Below are 21,295 nucleotides of genomic sequence, written 5' to 3' on the forward strand. Positions count from 1 at the left end.
TGTCTTGAATTGTGTAGATAGTTTAATGTCCACTAGTTGTTGCGGCAGGTTGTTCCAACTCTTGGTTGTGAGTGGGAAATATGAGTTCATGTATTGATCAGTTCTTCCTGTTAGTCTGCTGTACGATTGATTATGGCCAAGGCGTGAAGATTTGCAGGCGTTTGGACCGGCTGCACGAATTCGTGTGGCGGGATGGCTACCTGATTGTTGACAATCTTATGGAACATAGATACACATGCGACTTTCCTCCGCAGGTGGAGTGGTTTCCAGTCTAGTTTCTTCATCATGGTGGTAACGCTGCTGGTACGTCTGTAATCACTGAACACGAATCTTGCTCCTCTTCTCTGGATGGTTTCAATTTTATCAGTCAACTCTTTGGTATGAGGATTCCACACTGTTGAGCAATATTCTAAGTGAGGACGGACCAGTGTCTGGAAAGCTTTTGATCTTAAATTGCTTGGACAAGATCTCAGGTTCCTTTTGATGAAACCGAGAACCCTAAAGTGAGTGAGCTAAAGGTCAATCATCAATTGGAGCGCTGTGTGTGCACTGAATAGGAAAAACGGACAGTAACTGCATAATGTCGTGCGACTAAAAACTAAAGCCGAAAATTCAACTTTGTTAAGCTTACCTTGGTAACTTTGATGAACTTCAGGCAATGCAAATTTGCTGGACGAGAGACTTTTATAAAACACTGCTGCTTCGGCTCGGGCTGTTCAAGTTGCCAGGGCTGGTTGCTATTTATCAACATCATGCAGGTGCGCGCGTGCATTGTGCGTGAACAAAGGCACACGCAATGGTATTACGCCGTGACGCGCTGACGTTTCTTCAAAGTTCCCGCGGTGCCCATGCAGCCACTAAGTAACAACCCGGTGCAACCTGTAAGTTTTTTTTGTCTTCATTAGGCCACAAAAAGAAAATTGTTTGATTGGCGTAACATTAAAAAAAAATTAGGGTAGGTAGGTCGGATTTTTGTTGTTGTTGTTGTTTTTAAAGCTGTTAAAATTGCGTTTGATAAAGGTCTTGGAACTTTTTTTCTTCCTAAATTGATTTTTTTGTGCAAAAAACAAACAAACAAAAACAAAGGAAAAAACTCTAGGGTCGGGCCTAATTTTATGGTCGGTCGGGCTATGCCACTCAAACATTTTTGTGGCCTTATGGTGAGAGCCAATACAGTGGCTGCGGAAGCATTAAAATTGAGGGGTGGGGTACGGTGGGGAGGGGAGGGGGATGGGACGACTCACTAGCATATTTTGGTCCGGTTTTACTGGGACTTTTTTCAATAATTTCATACTATTTTAGCCCCAAATGATGTGTTTTTTGCTATTCTGTTCATTGCACACGAAGCAGCGCAACCAACCAAAATATGGTGTTTTACGTACTAAAAATTTAATGTTTTCATTATTTTATAGTATTATTGTTTTTTTCTGGGTTTTTTTAATCGTAGGCCTATTGTCATAAATAATTATAAATAAATAATTATGACATATCTTGTTGCTGAATCCAGGTACCTGGCTGAATCGTAAAGTATTAAACGTGCCGCCATAGCCAAGGCTTAATTCTACGATCTTGATCAGTTATCGATAGGCCTATACATCGATCACTTAGTGGATTAAGTATTGGACACAATAGATGAAGTATTTGATTGACAAGGTTACCCCTGCGTCCCCTAGCCGCTTGTGATCAACAGGGGGGGCTAATATCCCTGACTTTTTGACCTGGGGATGACTAAATGTAGGTCTAATCATATTAGATCCACATAATTTCCCAGTTCCCACACTTTTGTTCATAACCGTAAAATGGGGTAACTTCGGTCAGCGGGGTAACTTTGGTCGGTCAAATATATTTGTTTAAATGGTCATATTTCCGTACAGCAATATTGTTTTTAGTCATATTTGGTCTGAATTTGTTAAGAAATATATTTGGAAGAAATACTAGTCGCTCATGTCCAATTTCCTTGAAATTAACGAAAATATCGGCATTTTTGACCATAAATGAGCATTTAAAAAAAAAATTTCAGAAAAAATAAAAATCGATATTTGTGAGCAAGGATGTATGCTTGATTAATTTTGCAAGGGCTCAAATGTCACAAAAAACAAAAACTTGCCCATATATATACAGCGAAGATCATTTTTTTTATATGGATGGAATGTAGGCCTAATACTCTGACCAAAGTTGCCCCAAATGCGGGGTAACTTTGGTCAGACTATTTTAACCCCTAGGGCACCCTTTCAAAATTATTTTAAAATCTTTTTCAACTTCAAGGTGTAGAAGGGAACCCTAATGTCATAAAAAAGAGAAAATTAGAAATATAATTGGTTTTGTTTGGAAAGCAGTGGTTTAAAAACTCTGAAAAGTGCCCAAAGTTTTACGGTAGCCTATTATTCAATCTCCTGAAGAAGAAATTCCCCCTTTTCCTTAGATATGGATGTATGGGCTATGTCTTAAAGATAAAATCCCTAGACATGTGTCTCCTTTGAAAAAAAGACAATAAATTAACCGATTTTGGAATTTGGACCTAAAATCACAATGCTTCGTGACTCCCTCCAGCTAGCAGTTAGCGGTGGAAGCATTAAAAAAAAATTAAGGGACAAGCAGGTTTTGACAAGTTTTATTGTCAAAATTGACTCGCAAATAGTTGTTCAATTCAGATTGGCAAAAAAAAATTGATTGCTTGCCCTCCACCAATCGACCCAAAATTGGCCAAAAATCGGTGCAGGGTCGACCCTTCAAAGAAATGTTCTTTTTTTTTAAAGTTTTTTAAAACTTTAAAAAAAAAACATTTCTTTGAAGGGACTTAAAAGTTAATAATTAATAATTGTTATCACTTTTTCTGTGTGTAAATTTCATTTCAAAGATAAATTTGGCCAACATATTTCGAACTTTTATTTCAGCGCATTTTGATTGGTAGAAAGTTTTTGGTCCACGTGAACCAATCAGCAACGAAGTACATCATATGATATATATCGAAGTCACATGTTGTGGTCACATGCAAGCCAAAAGTCAGCCAAAAGTCATGTGATGGTCTCTCTCGGTGATTTTGAAAGTAGAAATACTCTAAATTATATAGGTTTCTTTAAAACGAAATTATCCAAAGTTTTGGTTCCTAAATATTTAGTAAACACCAAAACTGTTCCATTCTTGTAACATTAAATATGTGTGATTTAGGGGTGCAAATTCAGGAGGGAAACTATATTACAGAAACGAAATAGGAACACCGGTGATCAGAAAAACAAAACATCGTCTTTCTTACTTCCGGGTTACACACGTCGTTCAACTTCTGACGAGTACTGTGAGTATTGTCGTTTAATTTCTTCATTTTCTGAAAATATTTGTGTCTAAATGAATGTTTATGTGAAATTTAAGATGTAGAATAGGAATCGTATTAAATCAATCGATGTATACTGTTAATTTGGAGATTTTATAAGCTTACTGATCATGTGATCAGGAATCGAATCTTAATTATCATTTTCCATTGTTTTGATCATGCATGCGAATGATGATTCATGATCACATGATTTTAAATGATTGCACCACTCAATTGTGATTTTATCGGTTAGGTTAAGGGTTCATACTAGTGATGTGGTCGGCACCGTTTTTTATTGTCGACATGTCGATATAATTCGTATACCGACGTCGACGGTGTGTCGACATAAAAAAATTCTAAAAAAAAAAAAAAAAAAAAAAAAAAAAAAAAAAAAATTTTAATTTTCAAAAAATATTTTTGGCCAGAAAATCAAGTTATAGGCCCAAACTGACTTGTTATTCAAGGTTGGAAACCAGAGAAATACTGCTACTCAAAAAAAAAAAAAAATGCCAATTTTTTTTTACAAAGTTGAAAAAGTTGTACATTTGAATTACTTTTGTTTCTATTGAACAGCTAGCAATGCATACTAATTCAATGTGTCCCTGACTGTCCAATAGAAGCAAAGGTAATCAAAATGTACAAGTTCATCCAACTTTGTAAAAAAAAATTGGCATTTTTTTTTTTTTTTTTTTTAGTAGCAGTATTTCTCTGGTTTCAACCTTGAATAACAAGTCAGTTTGGGCCTATAACTTGCTTTTCTGGCCAAAAAATTTTTTTGAAAAAAAAAAAAAAAAAAAAATTTTTTTTGTCGACATGATTTTTTGATGTCGACATGTCGGCATACGTGCCGACGTCGACATTATGTCGACATAAGGCATGTCGACCACATCACTAGTTCATACCACTAAATCCGCCTGTGAAGCGGTTTCCGGTAAAAGTTTATCACGACTATAGTCCCAACTTTGCATAAAAATTGACGAAAATCGGTACAATATTAACAATTTTAGTATTAAAAATCGTGTTTTACTAGATTTTGTGAATGTGATCTCTGCAAATTTGAAAAGAAAATGCGAAAATTTAAGTGATGTTTACGATTATGGGCGCATGAACACACGAGGTCAAAACGCGGTTAGCAGTCGGATGTACAATGTAAACACGGGAAAATCTGGCCTTTTTATTTGACGCTAATTTTCTAAAAAAGTAGATGGAAAATGTTGTGTCATTTTCAGATATGTTATGCAGAATTTTGTTCTGATTAAGATGATATCAAATATATATTTTAAAGTAAGAGGTAACTCGACTTATGGCCTAAAACGTAACCCCTATTTTGCACGTAAAGTCTATGGAAAGCTATTTTGTGTTATGTACCCTTTAAAAAGATTATATATTGCATATATAAAAAGTTGTAAGCATGCGTGTGAACAAAAAGCGCGGAATATGGGTGGTTTTTTCTACTGCAGCACGGGCCCGCACGGGCCCGTGTTAAGGGTCTCAAAATCATTGATTATAGCAAATAAGGGTGTCTTTTTTGACACCATGTGTCCGTGCTAAGTGTAGTTAAATCTAATCACATTCCTATACCCCTACAATCGTCATAATAATGTATAGGCCCTACTGCCCTAAATAATGCAGGCGATAATTATGTAAATGTTGAATAATGATAACTGAGTAGGCCTAAGCCTACCAAATCCAGTTAGGAAGTATCCAATTAGAGTATAATAATAAAGGAAATAAGAAACCTTGAAAGTTGATGTCTTTTACTTTTTTCTTCAAAATTGATCATGCATCCTTGCTAAGGGTTGGATTTAATCCACTTGTAACTTTGTCCTTGTTAAGGGTATGGTTAACAAACCATTATCCTTGTTAAGGGTCATTTTGAAGACACAATGGTTGTCCTTGTTAAGGGTGCTTTTCTGAAGTGCATTCACACGCATGCTTACAACTTTTATATATGAGTGGCCCCCCTGGGATTAATAACAGCTGTCCCCGGGACCAGTTGTAGCAACTACAAATGTTGAACGTTTGAGGACTTGTTCTCAAGTTGTAGCAGGTGCCATAGGGTGTCTTCAGTGTTAATTGTTTTCAGTATAAATGTCGCAAATATTAATATTGACAATAATTAACAATCTGTTTGACCTCTCCATATATTCATACATTGCTCACCTGTGTGTTTTCATATCTTATTATTTGTGGTGAAAAATGATTACAAATGTGTAATTTGCAATCATTATTGAGCAACGATTTCTTCATACTGACGGCTAAGTAAAGTATGTATGTGAATGCATGTTAAACACATATGTGACCCCTCAGCACAACTGAGCCGGATGTCGCCAATCATCATTTTTGAGATATTCAACCAAAATATTCTACTTGAAATTAGCTTTAAAATGATGTATATCATGTCTATAGTACTTGACATTTAAGTAGTGAAAAATCAATAAAACAGTCAATAAATCCTTTGTTTCCTATTGTTTATTGTTAAGTTCAATGGAGCATATCTCAATAGTGGCACTGGCGACATCCGGGCTCAGTTGTGCTGAGGGTCACATATAAGCACATACACTGATGATACACAGCACCTGTTGGAACTCCCGGTCGGAGCCGGGAGTTTCAATTATTGGAACTGATCTTTACCATGATTTAACAGCTTCCCTGCTGTATCAGTCTGATCGGTGGGAATCATCTGTTTTAAACAAACATTCACATATTAGGTCTTTTTTCATGACCAAGCATGTGAAAACTTGAAAAGGGTAATAAAAAAACAAAAATTTAGGGTTTTTACTTGACCATAAAGGGTACAAAATGTGTTGCTTATTAGGGTTGCAAATCATGAGGGGCTGTGCAAAAATTATGAGCCACAGGGGGTGGGGGGGGATTTCCAAATCACCCCGCCAAAAATGCCTCCCCCTCTCGGCCTGCCAAAAATCTTTGCCCCCCCCTTTGCACATGCCAAATTTTTGGGATCCCAATTTGCTAAACCTTAAATGGTCTAGAAGTGCAACTGCTCCTCCCCAGGAATGCATCAACATCAGAGTGCATGTGTTTGACCTGGATGTTGTTCTTGGTTTTTCTGGCAAAGCACAAACATGCCAGATCATCCAGATGTGCACTAAATTCCGGGGACTCCCACTTTGGAGTGACGCGTACCGTATTGTTTGTAATAGAGGCTCTCTCTCTAATAACGCCCCCTTCACAAAAATGCAAACATTTCCATGCTATATCGTGTAAGTAAGCTGGCATCAGTCATGTCAGTCTTGTCAGTGACGATCGCTAAATTGCATGGACAAAACCTATTATGACTCACACTTCCATCCATTCCATTGCCTAATTATGGTAGAATTTCACCAGATTCTTGCTTGATGATGCACTTACGGGTGTAATTTTGATGTATTTACCATAAATATTTTCCATGGCGTCGCATAATACTATATTAGTATAGATGTAAATCCCTCCTTTCTACAGGAGCAGTTTTTTTCACTGACAATTCACCTTCAATAAACGCCCCCTTTTGGAAAAATGTGACGCCCACATGGCGTTTATTACCAACAATACGGTATGTAGGGCTGTTAAGACTAGTGATGTGGTCGGCACCGTTTTTTATTGTCGACATGTCGATATAATTCGTATACCGACGTCGACGGTGTGTCGACATAAAAAAATTCTAAAAAAAAAAAAATTTAATTTTCAAAAAATATTTTTGGCCAGAAAATCAAGTTATAGGCCCAAACTGACTTGTTATTCAAGGTTGAAACCAGAGAAATACTGCTACTCAAAAAAAAAAAAAAATGCCAATTTTTTTTTACAAAATTAGAAAAAGTTGTACATTTGAATTACTTTTGTTTCTATTGAACAGCTAGCAATGCATACTAATTCAATGTGTCCCTGACTGTCCAATAGAAGCAAAGGTAATCAAAATGTACAAGTTCATCCAACTTTGTAAAAAAAAATTGGCATTTTTTTTTTTTTTTTAGTAGCAGTATTTCTCTGGTTTCAACCTTGAATAACAAGTCAGTTTGGGCCTATAACTTGCTTTTCTGGCCAAAAATATTTTTTGAAAACTAAAAAAAAAAAAAAAAAATTTTTTTTTGTCGACATGATTTTTTGATGTCGACATGTCGGCATACGTGCCGACGTCGACATTATGTCGACATAAGGCATGTCGACCACATCACTAGTTCATACCACTAAATCCGCCTGTGAAGCGGTTTCCGGTAAAAGTTTATCACGACTATAGTCCCAACTTTGCATGCAAAATTGACGAAAATCGGTACAATATTAACAATTTTAGTATTAAAAATCGTGTTTTACTAGATTTTGTGAATGTGATCTCTGCAAATTTGAAAAGAAAATGCAAAATTTAAGTGATGTTTACGATTATGGGCGCATGAACACACGAGGTCAAAACGCGGTTAGCAGTCGGATGTACAATGTAAACACGGGAAAATCTGGCCTTTTTATTTGACGCTAATTTTCTCAAAAAGTAGATGGAAAATGTTGTGTCATTTTCAGATATGTTATGCAGAATTTTGTTCTGATTAAGATGATATCAAATATATATTTTAAAGTAAGAGGTAACTCGACTTATGGCCTAAAACGTAACCCCTATTTTGCACGTAAAGTCTATGGAAAGCTATTTTGTGTTATGTACCCTTTAAAAAGATTATATATTGCATATATAAAAAGTTGTAAGCATGCGTGTGAACAAAAACGCGGAATATGGGTGGTTTTTTCTACTGCAGCACGGGCCCGCACGGGCCCGTGTTAAGGGTCTCAAAATCATTGATTATAGCAAATAAGGGTGTCTTTTTTGACACCATGTGTCCGTGCTAAGTGTAGTTAAATCTAATCACATTCCTATACCCCTACAATCGTCATAATAATGTATAGGCCCTACTGCCCTAAATAATGCAGGCGATAATTATGTAAATGTTGAATAATGATAACTGAGTAGGCCTAAGCCTACCAAATCCAGTTAGGAAGTATCCAATTAGAGTATAATAATAAAGGAAATAAGAAACCTTGAAAGTTGATGTCTTTTACTTTTTTCTTCAAAATTGATCATGCATCCTTGCTAAGGGTTGGATTTAATCCACTTGTAACTTTGTCCTTGTTAAGGGTATGGTTAACAAACCATTATCCTTGTTAAGGGTCATTTTGAAGACACAATGGTTGTCCTTGTTAAGGGTGCTTTTCTGAAGTGCATTCACACGCATGCTTACAACTTTTATATATGAGTGGCCCCCCTGGGATTAATAACAGCTGTCCCCGGGACCAGTTGTAGCAACTACAAATGTTGAACGTTTGAGGACTTGTTCTCAAGTTGTAGCAGGTGCCATAGGGTGTCTTCAGTGTTAATTGTTTTCAGTATAAATGTCGCAAATATTAATATTGACAATAATTAACAATCTGTTTGACCTCTCCATATATTCATACATTGCTCACCTGTGTGTTTTCATATCTTATTATTTGTGGTGAAAAATGATTACAAATGTGTAATTTGCAATCATTATTGGAGCAACGATTTCTTCATACTGACGGCTAAGTAAAGTATGTATGTGAATGCATGTTAAACACATATGTGACCCCTCAGCACAACTGAGCCCGGATGTCGCCAATCATCATTTTTGAGATATTCAACCAAAATATTCTACTTGAAATTAGCTTTAAAATGATGTATATCATGTCTATAGTACTTGACATTTAAGTAGTGAAAATCAATAAAACAGTCAATAAATCCTTTGTTTCCTATTGTTTATTGTTAAGTTCAATGGAGCATATCTCAATAGTGGCACTGGCGACATCCGGGCTCAGTTGTGCTGAGGGGTCACATATAAGCACATACACTGATGATACACAGCACCTGTTGGAACTCCCGGTCGGAGCCGGGAGTTTCAATTATTGGAACTGATCTTTACCATGATTTAACAGCTTCCCTGCTGTATCAGTCTGATCGGTGGGAATCATCTGTTTTAAACAAACATTCACATATTAGGTCTTTTTTCATGACCAAGCATGTGAAAACTTGAAAAGGGTATTAAAAAAACAAAAATTTAGGGTTTTTACTTGACCATAAAGGGTACAAAATGTGTTGCTTATTAGGGTTGCAAATCATGAGGGGCTGTGCAATAATTATGAGCCACAGGGGGTGGGGGGGGATTTCCAAATCACCCCGCCAAAAAATGCCTCCCCCCCCCCTCTCGGCCTGCCAAAAAATCTTTGCCCCCCCCCTTTGCACATGCCAAATTTTTGGGATCCCAATTTGCTAAACCTTAAATGGTCTAGAAGTGCAACTGCTCCTCCCCAGGAATGCATCAACATCAGAGTGCATGTGTTTGACCTGGATGTTGTTCTTGGTTTTTCTGGCAAAGCACAAACATGCCAGATCATCCAGATGTGCACTAAATTCCGGGGACTCTCACTTTGGAGTGACGCGTACCGTATTGTTTGTAATAGAGGCTCTCTCTCTAATAACGCCCCCTTCACAAAAATGCAAACATTTCCATGCTATATCGTGTAAGTAAGCTGGCATCAGTCATGTCAGTCTTGTCAGTGACGATCGCTAAATTGCATGGACAAAACCTATTATGACTCACACTTCCATCCATTCCATTGCCTAATTATGGTAGAATTTCACCAGATTCTTGCTTGATGATGCACTTACGGGTGTAATTTTGATGTATTTACCATAAATATTTTCCATGGGCGTCGCCATAATACTATATTAGTATAGATGTAAATCCCTCCTTTCTACAGGAGCAGTTTTTTTCACTGACAATTCACCTTCAATAAACGCCCCCTTTTGGAAAAATGTGACGCCCACATGGCGTTTATTACCAACAATACGGTATGTAGGGCTGTTAAGACCCCTTTTTTCAGCATTGCTATCACCCAAAGACCCCATATTTTTCATGAGCACCCAAAGACCCCTTATTTTTGATCTGTCACTCAAAGACCCTTATTGTTCCATTTGAACAGCAACAAGTCATCAGTCACTAATTTGGTAAACAAAGCCATTTGAAGCCATGATTTAGAACTAGAAATTCACTTTCCTAGGCTTAGTGGCTCTCACTCAAAGATCCCATTTAAAAAAAGGCCATATTCTCACCCAATGCCCCCTAATTTAGATCTAAATGGTCCATCTCTCACCCAGTGACCCCCCCCTTCGTGTGTTAGAAATATGCCTCAAGTTACATGGCAAACAGGCCTGTAACTTTGAAAAGTTACCGGCCCAAACTTTTTAGAGCTTTTAAACAGGAATTTAAAGTGTCTTCAACTCTTCATGCACAAAAGAAAAAAAAGGAAAACATAGTATTGTTAACAACATCCTGTTTGTGGTTTTAGAAATGGATATCTATGAATATTAAAATGCAATATTTGTCTACACTACAGTAAATCACCAAAGTAGTAAATAAGATACATTAAAGCATTGCATTTTCAGAGCAATATCATGAAAATTGGGGCAAATTAATTCTTAATTACCGTCAGGGTTGGCCGGTTAAAACTGCCCCGGTTTAAACCCTGTGGTTAAAACCAGGTTTAAACCGCCCAGTTTTGACCGCTAAAAAGTGGTCAAAACTGGTCAAAACCATTTTGATGCTACAAAATAAAATAAAGGAAAAAGTTTGAAAATCTACCTCACTTGACATTTATTTTGATACAAATGTCACTCAAAAATGTTGCCAGTATCATACAAGTGCAACAATTTGATGTCACTTTTTGTTACTCCGTAGTGGCTATGCTAGAGTTTTAAATCCATTAGCCTAATTATCAAAATTTTAAAAGCAATGTTTTCCCCCATTGGTTTTAGTTTTCTTATTAATTAACATGTTCAGACTAAGTAAGTTATTTGGCACATTTGCAATAATTCTTCCTCAACTCATTACTTTTAATCTATAATACCTATTCCACTACATCTTATTTGACATCAGTATTCAATTTATTTTCATATTAAATGCATTGCATCCATGTAGATCTTCAAGACTTCAAAGTCAAACATGTTTTGGGCCAAATTAGGGTACAAAAATTGCAAAATTTGTGCGCGCTTTACGCGCACTGGCCTGTTATGGGCTAAAATAGTCTGAAATTGGAATTTTTTCATGCACTTCAAGCGCGCAATTGTCCTATTACAATCTAAAAGCTTGGCCACTTGAGTACACATGCCTTCCTCACGGTGCGTTTGGGGCCTCCAAATTTTGGCCTGGCCCAGGGCCCCCCAAAAGGTAAATCCGGCCCTGTTACTTATTTAGTAGAGCATTAATGCTTCAAAAGTACAGGTTTTGACCGGTCAAAAGTCCAACCCTGATACTGTACTTAAAATATCTCCATTATCTGCTAAGATAATTGCTTATCAGTAAGTTATTCTATGCTATTTTTAATATTCTGATGCCTGCAAATTTTTAGACATCAGGTACAGGAAAAATTATACTCAAACAGGGGTTGTTTTTCGCGGCAACCTGTCAAGCATGCTGAATACGTTGGTACTAAATTTAATGCACAGAATAGGTTTGTCGAAGCGGCGGGTTAACCATTCAAAGATCTGGAATTTTTGAAATTAAATTTATTTTATAACGTCTTCGTAAAGTGATACTTTGAGCTTTAAAAAGTTCCCGGCCGACCAGGCCGGCAACTAGACTGCTATAATAGTCTACACGGTTGTTTGATGTATATAGAATTGGCTTCATTATTAAGAAAATGCAAACTATAGATGGCGCTATTTATCATAAATCATATTTCTTAATTTGCAAGGGGTAGGTAATCAATACTGCCATTTAAACAGGTGGAATAGGTGAAACAAGCAACAAAAAAATTTTATAAACATATTTCATCAAAAAATAAAAGGAATTATTTTTATTAAAAGTCTGAAAGAGTAATTTCCAGTATCTAAATAGCGCAGGCGCGGATCCAGGCATGGGCACACCGGGCCCGTGCCCCCCCTTTTCGAGGGTCCTAATTTTTTTTTTTTTTTTGTACAATTTTGTTGGAAAAAAAATAAAACCCCTTTGTTTTACTTTTCATTTTTACATCAACTGCCTCCCATGCCAGTGGCGGATGCATGCAGGGGCACACCGGACGGTACCCTTTCATGGTCCATGAATTGGCTTTAATTCGGCCTTTATTTTTTATTTTTTTCCAAATATTATGAGGGTTTCATCCTCCCTCAGACACCCTCCCTCCGCGTATGGATAAAAAAGTCAATAGGCTTCTTTTTTTGGACCAGGCGCGGATCCAAATGGAACGGCACACAGGCCCGTGCCCATGCCAGCCCCTTCACGCTAAAAGAAATGAAGAAGGAGAGAAGAGAAAGGCGAAAATGAGAAAAGAAGAGGAAATGGAGAAGACCGGTGAGAAGAAGGGGGAAATATTTGCACGTAATTGAGTGGGCCCAAGCCTATACTTGTCTGTGATTATTTTAGGCATTGCTTGAAGGCGAGTCCTCTGCCCAAAAGCCTGTGAAATTACTGCGGGCCCGCCGATACGCAGGGCCCGTCACATTTTATCACCAGTATTACGACGGACTCAATGTTGACTTCAACACCAATCCGTGCATGCTAGGCCTAATAAAGTGTCAGTCGGGACCAGTCCCGGGACAAGTGTAATATTTAAAATTTTGCAAATTGAGTTCGGGGCCTTTTTTGTTTTAAGCAATGATAAAAGTGTAAAAATGATGCACCAAATGACTTAAATGGGACCTTCATTTTCCAACTTCTGAGGGGAGATAAACAGGCGACCGTTTTCACTTCTGTTTTGGACATCCGTACACTTTATGTTTTAACATGTTTAAGCAATATAATTAGGCCTTCAGTAGCCTAATAGTGAATAATGGTCTAGGAGTGGCTTCAATTGTGCCTTCATTTTCACACATTTCCTACCTTATCGGGGGGGGGGGGACATCTCTCCTCAAACACCCCTGTGGGTAAACTGCGTATGCATAAAGAAGTTGCCATTTTCACTTCTGCTTTGAACACCAGGCCCTTTATGTTTCATAGCAATAATTGACACAATAGTGAAAATTTTCCACCAAATGGTTTCAATTGGGCCTTTATTTTGCAAAATTTTCCAACTTCTCAGGAGGGAACATCACACCTCTGCGTATGCATAAGGAAGTTGCCATTTTCACTTCTGCTTTTGACACCAGACCCTTTATGTTTAAAGCAAACATTAATAGTGAAAAATTGTCGACGAATGACTTCAATTGGGCCGTCATTTCACAAATTTTCGGCTTTTCAAATTAAAACTTTACACAATAATAGTGCCAAAATGGTCCACCAAATGGCTTCAATTAGGTCTTCATTTTGCAAAAGTCTCTCAATTCTCAGGGGCACATCCCCTCAGACACCCCTGCGTATGCATAAAGAAGTTAACCTTTTCGCTTCTGTTTTGGACACCCGACACTTTATGTTTAAAGCAATAATTTACACAATAATAGTGAAAGCTTGTCGACAAATGACTTCAATTCGACCGTCATTTCAAGAATTTTCGGCTTTTTCAAATTAAAATTTTACACAATTATAGTGCCAAAATGGTCCACCAAATAGCTTCAATTATGTCTTCATTTTGAAAAAGTTTCTCACTTCTGAGGGGGCCACACCCCCCTTCAGACACCCCCCTGCGTCGCGCAAGCGCGACGTACGCCGCTGTCGCGCCGATGATTCTAGGTTTGTGCCCCCCCTTTTCAAAAATCCTGGATCCGCCACTGAAATAGCGCCACCAATCTTGTCATAAATAGATACATTTTATATCCGAAAAAGCTTTAAAAAGTGCTGTGAAAGTGAATAATGTTGTAAATAAGAGGAAATTAAAGTTGAAAATGACTCAAAAGCATCTATATACATTAGTATGATACCGCTTTAAGCTGTTTAAGCCTAAAAATTGGGTTGTACATGATGTTTTGTTTGAAAAACTAATAAATGATCACATCAAACAACAGTGTCTAGTTGGCCCCCCGGACTATTTTTAACTTTTTAATTTCAAATTTTGTATCAATTTCTTTCTACACAGATTGTCACCATGAAATTGTTCTTAGTTTGTCTAGCAGCCTTGGCAGTGGTTAGTTCTGCCAAAATACAAACATGGCAGAGGGACATGATCGTCAAAATTAACAGGCTACAAACATCATGGAAGGTAAGATGTGCTTCATTGTAAGTAAAATAAAAATGGGAAATAGATCATTTAAATTTTAATGTAACTTCTAGCAAGCATCAACACAATTTATTTTTGAGATGGCTTTCCTATCTTCTTTTATCCTATCTTTCTTTTTGAAATGTCAGATATTGTTTTATTGCTTTTATGTTTTCTATTTGCCATGTTATTAGCAAAAATCACAATCTTAACTTAATTAGATGAATTTAAGTGTATAAAGTAAGTCACTGATTTTTCCAAATAATTGATGATGATGTATGAGCTAAGATGAGCTTTGTTTAGGTAACATGGGAATCAGAATAGTGAAGTTTTAATGCATTCCCGGGGAAAGCACCCTAAACAAGGATTTAACCCTTGGCTAAAACGATACCCTAAACAGGTAACACGTGCCTGTTTTCATGCCCTAAATTGGGATTTTATTCCTTGCATCAAATTTCATACCCTAAATTTCATTTCCGCGTATTTGCCATTGCAATTTTGCTACCCTTTTTCTGATTTTTCATGTTTTTGACACCCTAAACACGATACGCGCGTATCGTGCTTACCCATGAAAAGCTGCCCTTTTTACGCGTTTTTATTATCGCGGATGGGATGGTGTACTGTACAGGCCACAATGGGAGTGACCCCCCGAGAATGCATTTCAAATCCTCTCAAGCATCTCAACAATTGTTGAGATGTGGAGGGATGGCTAAAGTTGGTCTGTGAGCGTAATGCAGAGCCAAATTTTTACCAATAATTTATGTGCCTCAGGTAGTTTTCATTACAAGAGTTGGGACGCATCGTACGTCTACAAGTCCTGCAACCAATTGTAAGCCCAAAACCATCACAACAATGGGTTTGGGACTTCAGATGGGATATACCGGTACCGTACTGTGAAATGGACATTTAAGAAATACAGAAAAAAGAGTGTAAAAAACATGGCAACATCTTTTTATACTTGATGTAATTCAACTGTTTTTGTGGATGATTAAATTATGTTGGACTTCATAGAACTGATGACATTCTTAAATACATGTAGGCAATCTGGTTTTCTGTAAATGTCTGATTCTGTAAAGGTTAGTGGCTAATCCCAGAATGCGGACTGATTGCGTCTCTGACAGCCTCACTTGTACAAGAATAAGTATGTTTGTACTTGTACTTAAATATCATACAAAATTCAGATCTTGTTTGTATACATGCATTGCTTTTATGTTTTCCATTTGCATGGTTAAACAAAATTTTAAGTTTGATTTAAAACCTAGCACTGCCCATGTTTTTTTTTTGCTATCGGAAGGCAAAGAAGAAACAAAAAAGGAGAGAAGATAAACAAAAAAGTCACTTGGAACCCCCAGAATTGAACCTGGGACCCTTCGCGTGCCACGCTCAAGATCACAGACCGGTAGCCACAGACCGGTAGCCAGCGATTCCCTTGCGTATATGACTTGGGGGTGATTGCACCATGGGGTACAATTGCTGAATAGGGAGCAACTTGCTAGACTTGAGTCCAGTCCTCGTTTATGGAGTTTAGGGTTAGGGTTGAGGGTTTGGGTAGGGCAGTCTTGTGGTTTAGGGTTAATTTGAGGGCTGGGTGTTCTGCTTTAGCAAATCACTGATTCTTCCAAATAAAATTGTGAACAAATAATTGATTGATAATGTATTCATACAGGCTAGATATAACTAATGATGCATTCATTCATACAGGCTGGATATAACTACCCATTAAACACCACTCTTGATCATCTGCGTGGGTTGATGGGTGTTCTTCCAACACCAGAAGGCATGAAGCTTCCACTCATGGTTCATGAGATCAACAAAGACCTTCCTAAGGATTTTGATGCCCGCAAACAATGGCCAAACTGCAAGAGTATCCAGGAGGTCAGAGATCAGGGATCCTGTGGATCATGCTGGGTAAGATTATAATAACTAACATTTGAAGCTGTTTCTGACACATTTTCGTGCCTGCATGCACCCATGGCCTGTCTGCAAGAGTATCCAAAGGACAACGGTCATGTGGATCATTTTTAAGTTCATACTTACAGCATTTTGAGTGCATTGACTAAATCGATTGTTAAGGTTATTAACTATTTTAAACTGTTGTGATTAGGTAGTTCACAGCATCTTACGAATGGTAGTGAGCTTTGGCAAAAACTGCATGCATTGCTCAATTCATAGCGAGCGTGTAGAAGAATAAAAATATTACAGATATACTTTTATAGGTGATGCGGTTCTTGAGTTACGTTGTAAAGAGGGCTGAAACAACAACACTTTTGTAAAACGTACATAACTCATTTAACAACAATAAATTTAAAAGCAAGTTTGCGAAGTATATGATTTGTAGAATGAACATTTGCAAAACATCACGGTGTTATTTTTCAATAATATATTGATCTAGATAATGAAAATCGATTTTTAGGTTGCTTCGACCAACAATACCTCATCTACCCTTAAGCAATAGCATTTCTTAAAATTCACTGCAAGTCATCTTATGTCAAAAGAGGTCACTACATGCAGTATACTCGATTGCACAAAGGAAGTATACAGAATTGGTACTGCTTGTGGCCAGAATGAAGATTTCTCTTTGAAAAGGTCTGCATTTACAAATTCCATCTGAAAAAATCCTAAGTACAGGCATGCTGGTCTCAGTATCAAATCGCACACATAAAGCACATACACGTCCAAAGCTTATTTCAAGTTGCACCAAGATAAATCTGAATAGCACGCCATTGAAATCCATGCACCTCTTGATAATGTTGCATACATGTTGCAACACTATGCTGCATGCCTGGATTATCTTTAACTAATAGTTATAAACTCTGCAAATTAAATAGTAAGTATTGCAACTGTTGTTTTAATTGAACTGTACTAATTATGCTCTCCTAATTTCTGTTCCATATTTGTTAGGCCTTTGGTGCAGTAGAGGCAATGACTGATCGTTATTGCATCCATTCCAATGGAACTCTGAACCCACACATCTCTGCTGAAGATCTGACATCTTGCTGTACATCTTGTGGGAATGGGTGAGTATCGAGATTATTATGAACGAGTAGCAAAAGAAGGTGTGCAATACGAACTGTCTTTATTACATGATCAGTCCAGAGGGTCAGATGCCTGACGAAGTCTGGAGGTCACTCTTTTATTAAGGGGGTACTACACCCCTAGCCAATTTTTTGCTTATTTTTGCATTTTTCTCAAAAATTATAGCGCATTGGTGACAAGTAAGATATGTACAGGGTGTCCCAGAAAAAATTACCGGGCAAATGAATTTGGACGTAAGTCGCAAATTAGACATCAGAATCCAAAAATCTAAACATCAACGTGAAGCCCATCTTATGCTGCATTTTATACGCCAATTTTACTGGAATCGGTTGACTGATCGTGAAGAAATGAGCGATTACATAACGCATGCGTCAATTCACTTCATTCCAAGTTTGCCTGAAAGATCATTCAACACGTCACAATGCGCGCTAGTGGTTAAACTGTCAATGAGCTTCATATTTTGTTCTATGAAATCATTTTCGTTATTTTTAAACAACCTGTTTCTTGCAAAACATTTAATTAGGTTTTGTTCAAATTTGAAAACCTACCCGATATTCAAAATAAAAGCTTCATGTAACATGATGCTCGGTATTTGTAAATATCTTTTTTCGTTAATGTTGATATAAATGTTGCATAAAGAATTACTACATAAAGAATTCCAGCTGGCTTAAAATTCTCACACACATTAATGTTTTCGAATATTTCCAAGAAATTGTAATGCAAAGTTTAAATCTTTTAAAACTTCAACATTAATGTTATGTGGTATCAAAAATCACACGTAAAGCTGTAAACACTTGATCATTGTCATTCTTCATGTTCTTTGCTCAAATGTTCTTTGTAAAGTATATTCGCACAACCTAAAGAATTAAATTTGGAGAGCTACCAATTGCAGAAATCAATGTTTTTTCGGACAAAATGTTATTCATCTTCAGTGAAAGCATGAATGACATAACACCGTCGGATTTTAATAGATAATGTGGACTAAATTTAATGAGATACACAAACTTTAGGAAGCAGTGAGCGAGAATGAAAAACGGGCCTGTTGATTAAACTTGGAATGAACTGCAAAGATGCACGCATTATGCAATCGTTCATTTCTTCGGAACCAGTCAACAGAATCCAATAAAATTTTTGTATGTGATGCACAACAAAATAGGCTATGCTATACATTTTGAATTTTTGATTCTGATGTCTATTTCTCGACTTACGTTCAATTTTATTCACTCGGTAATTTTTTCTGGGACACCCTGTATATTATAGGGGCAAGGACTACAACTACTGCACTGAAAATTCAACAACTCAAGGCAAGTAGTTATTGATTTAATGATCAAATATTGGTTTTCCCTCATTTTTGACTGTAACTCCACAACTGTTGTCTGTGCAGAAATAAAATTTCCAGTGTAGCAGTTGTAGTCCTTGCCCCTATAATATAAATATCTTTCTTGTCACCAATGCTCTATAATTTTTGAGAAAAATGCAAAAATAGGCACAAAATTGGGCAGGGGTGTAGTACCCCCTTAACTTATTGAGTGTGAAATATTGAAATATCACAAAGTTAAATATCATTCGTAAACACTTGAGAAAGTTCCTGCAATCTTATTGGATCTTAGCTCTAGCTGTGATATGACACAATATAATGTGGTACAGCTACATGTGCGCATCGATGTGATACGCGTACTCATTATTTGAACAAATCGGAGGCGCATAGCAAAAACAGGACTGATCGATTTAAGAATGAGAATAAAGGTTTTTGGCGTAAAACAAAAAGATATTTCATGTGCCAGTAAAGGGAGAGAAATGTACAGGTTCCGTGATAATCCGTATCCGACCCTAAATCAAGCACAATAACAAATTTATCATACCCAGATGAAACAGAATCATACAGAACTTTTAATACAGTCACTCATTAACACAAAGTTGTCTGGGCCTCATGATCTAGTTTGTGTTATCAGGTTGTATTACAATGTAGAATAATAAGCTTGGGACTTTAAAAACACTTCATCTTAGGGAGTGTTCAGAAATACTCTGGTGGGGGGGCTGGAAAATATGTAGGGGGGTCATAAAATTTTAGGAGTTCTGAATAGGGGGTTAAAAAGTTTTGGGTGTATGAACAGGGGGTTTAAAAAAAATAGCCCGTGGGGGGGGGGGGGGTAAAAATTTCGCGCGCTGTGCGCGCAAATGTTCCACTTAAACCAGAACAGGGTCTTAGGGGCCGTCCATAATTTTCGCCATTTTCACTTACGTACAAAGCGTACGTAAGAGGGAGGGAGGGGGTAAAAATTCTGGGCATGTGTACGTAAGAAAAATGGCGATTTGTTTGAGCAATAAAAAAATGAAAGTGAAAAATTATGGTATTTTCCAATATATTTTTTATTCATAAGTTATAACCAATTGACCTAAAATGGTTCAATTCGTTTTAACAGTTTCTATAACATGCCATGCAAACAATGATTTCTCTTTAATTTTGAGTCTAATATGCACAGTAGTGGTCCTATTTTACATTATACTTAATTTATTTCATACCAAAATACTTAACAAAGTATTTTCTATCTGCGCTAGGATCAATCGCAGCAAAGGCTCTAGTGTGGATTGTCACTGTTGCGACAAAAGACATAAACCCCATAGTTTAATGGCAAGAACATACACCAAACATACCAAAGGGATGTCCCCCTGTCAGTTCGATGTGACCCCGGGGATTCTCAATGGAAAATCAATGGAAAAGAGAGTATAGGATGTTCAGCAGATTTTGGAGTGCATTAGTCATTTAGTTTAGATTCCGGCTGCATTTTAAGCTGTACTTTAATTTATTGATGGCTTTCTCTTTCATGAAAATATGGTTTAAAAAAAGTTTTTTCAACATTTCTCAACTTACGTATCTGTAAAAACATTAAGCAAAACCAACTGCCCTCCTGGAACACTAATATAACCTTAACCCCAAACCTAATCGAACCTTTAACCTAAACTCTAACCCCCCACCTCAACCCGACATCTCAATTTTGCTATTAGTAGTAGGCCTACTCGTGGAAATCTTTCGCCATTTTATTTGTACGTAACTCGAGGGAGGGAGGGGGGTAAGAAGTTACATACGCTTTGTACGTAAGTGAAAATGGCGAAAATTATGGACGGCCCCTTAGCTAGCCACCCGTCTGGCTGTCATTTTAGGGACGGGCAAAATTAATGCCTTTGACAGATATGCTATATTATAAATTGTATGTTTTGAGAAGCTAATTGACCTTTTTAGTAAACCCAATTTGTAGAACAAAGCCATGTCAGCACATATTTTAATTCTTTGAACCCCAATGGGCTTTAGACGTCTGATAAATGTTTTAAAGGTCAAATTAGGACAGGCAATTTTATTCAAATGACGGGCAACCCTCAATTTCTAGCTAAGACTCTGAACCAGAACATTTGATAGGGTGCTTTATGTATTTTGATAAATCATTCAATAGTCAGAGATATATAACTATAAAGTGTTAAAAATTGTCTTGTCTATAACTTGAGGCAGTAGCATAGCCAGGGGGGCAAGGGGGGCAGAGTGTCCTTGACGAAAAATGAAAGAAAAAAGTGCAAAACAAAAAAAAAATGAAAGACAAAATCTGGAGGGCAAAGGAAAGGAAAAGGGGCAAGGAGTCCCTTTTCCACAAAATTTCACCCCGATCATGTAAATTACGACAATTTTGCGCACTTCGCGCGTACATTGTCACAATGGAGCCCTTTTCACACATCGTCCAAGTAACGCCTTTCTTTTAAGCCAAAAGACAGTCTCTCTAAAAACAAAACTGGTATATGTATTTAATGCAACTACAATGTTCGTCTGTGCCCCCAAAATTTTAT

At 37.2% G+C, this 21,295-nt stretch overlaps 1 protein-coding gene across 1 annotated transcript in view; it reads left to right on the plus strand.

Moving 5' to 3' along the window:
* The first annotated feature begins 3,161 nt into the window (after nucleotides 1–3,161).
* The window catches only part of LOC140162799 (cathepsin B-like), a 35,672-nt gene continuing 17,538 nt past the window's right edge, over nucleotides 3,162–21,295 (plus strand). Inside the window, exons 1-4 of the mRNA XM_072186103.1 lie at nucleotides 3,162–3,292; nucleotides 14,306–14,428; nucleotides 16,127–16,333; nucleotides 17,327–17,442. Of these exons, the coding sequence (XP_072042204.1) occupies nucleotides 14,315–14,428; nucleotides 16,127–16,333; nucleotides 17,327–17,442 (437 nt within the window). The 5' untranslated portion in view covers nucleotides 3,162–3,292; nucleotides 14,306–14,314. The remainder of the gene's footprint in view (nucleotides 3,293–14,305; nucleotides 14,429–16,126; nucleotides 16,334–17,326; nucleotides 17,443–21,295) is intronic.

The sequence above is a fragment of the Amphiura filiformis genome, chromosome 10 (genome assembly GCF_039555335.1).
Source record: "Amphiura filiformis chromosome 10, Afil_fr2py, whole genome shotgun sequence".
Lineage (NCBI taxonomy): Eukaryota > Metazoa > Echinodermata > Ophiuroidea > Amphilepidida > Amphiuridae > Amphiura > Amphiura filiformis.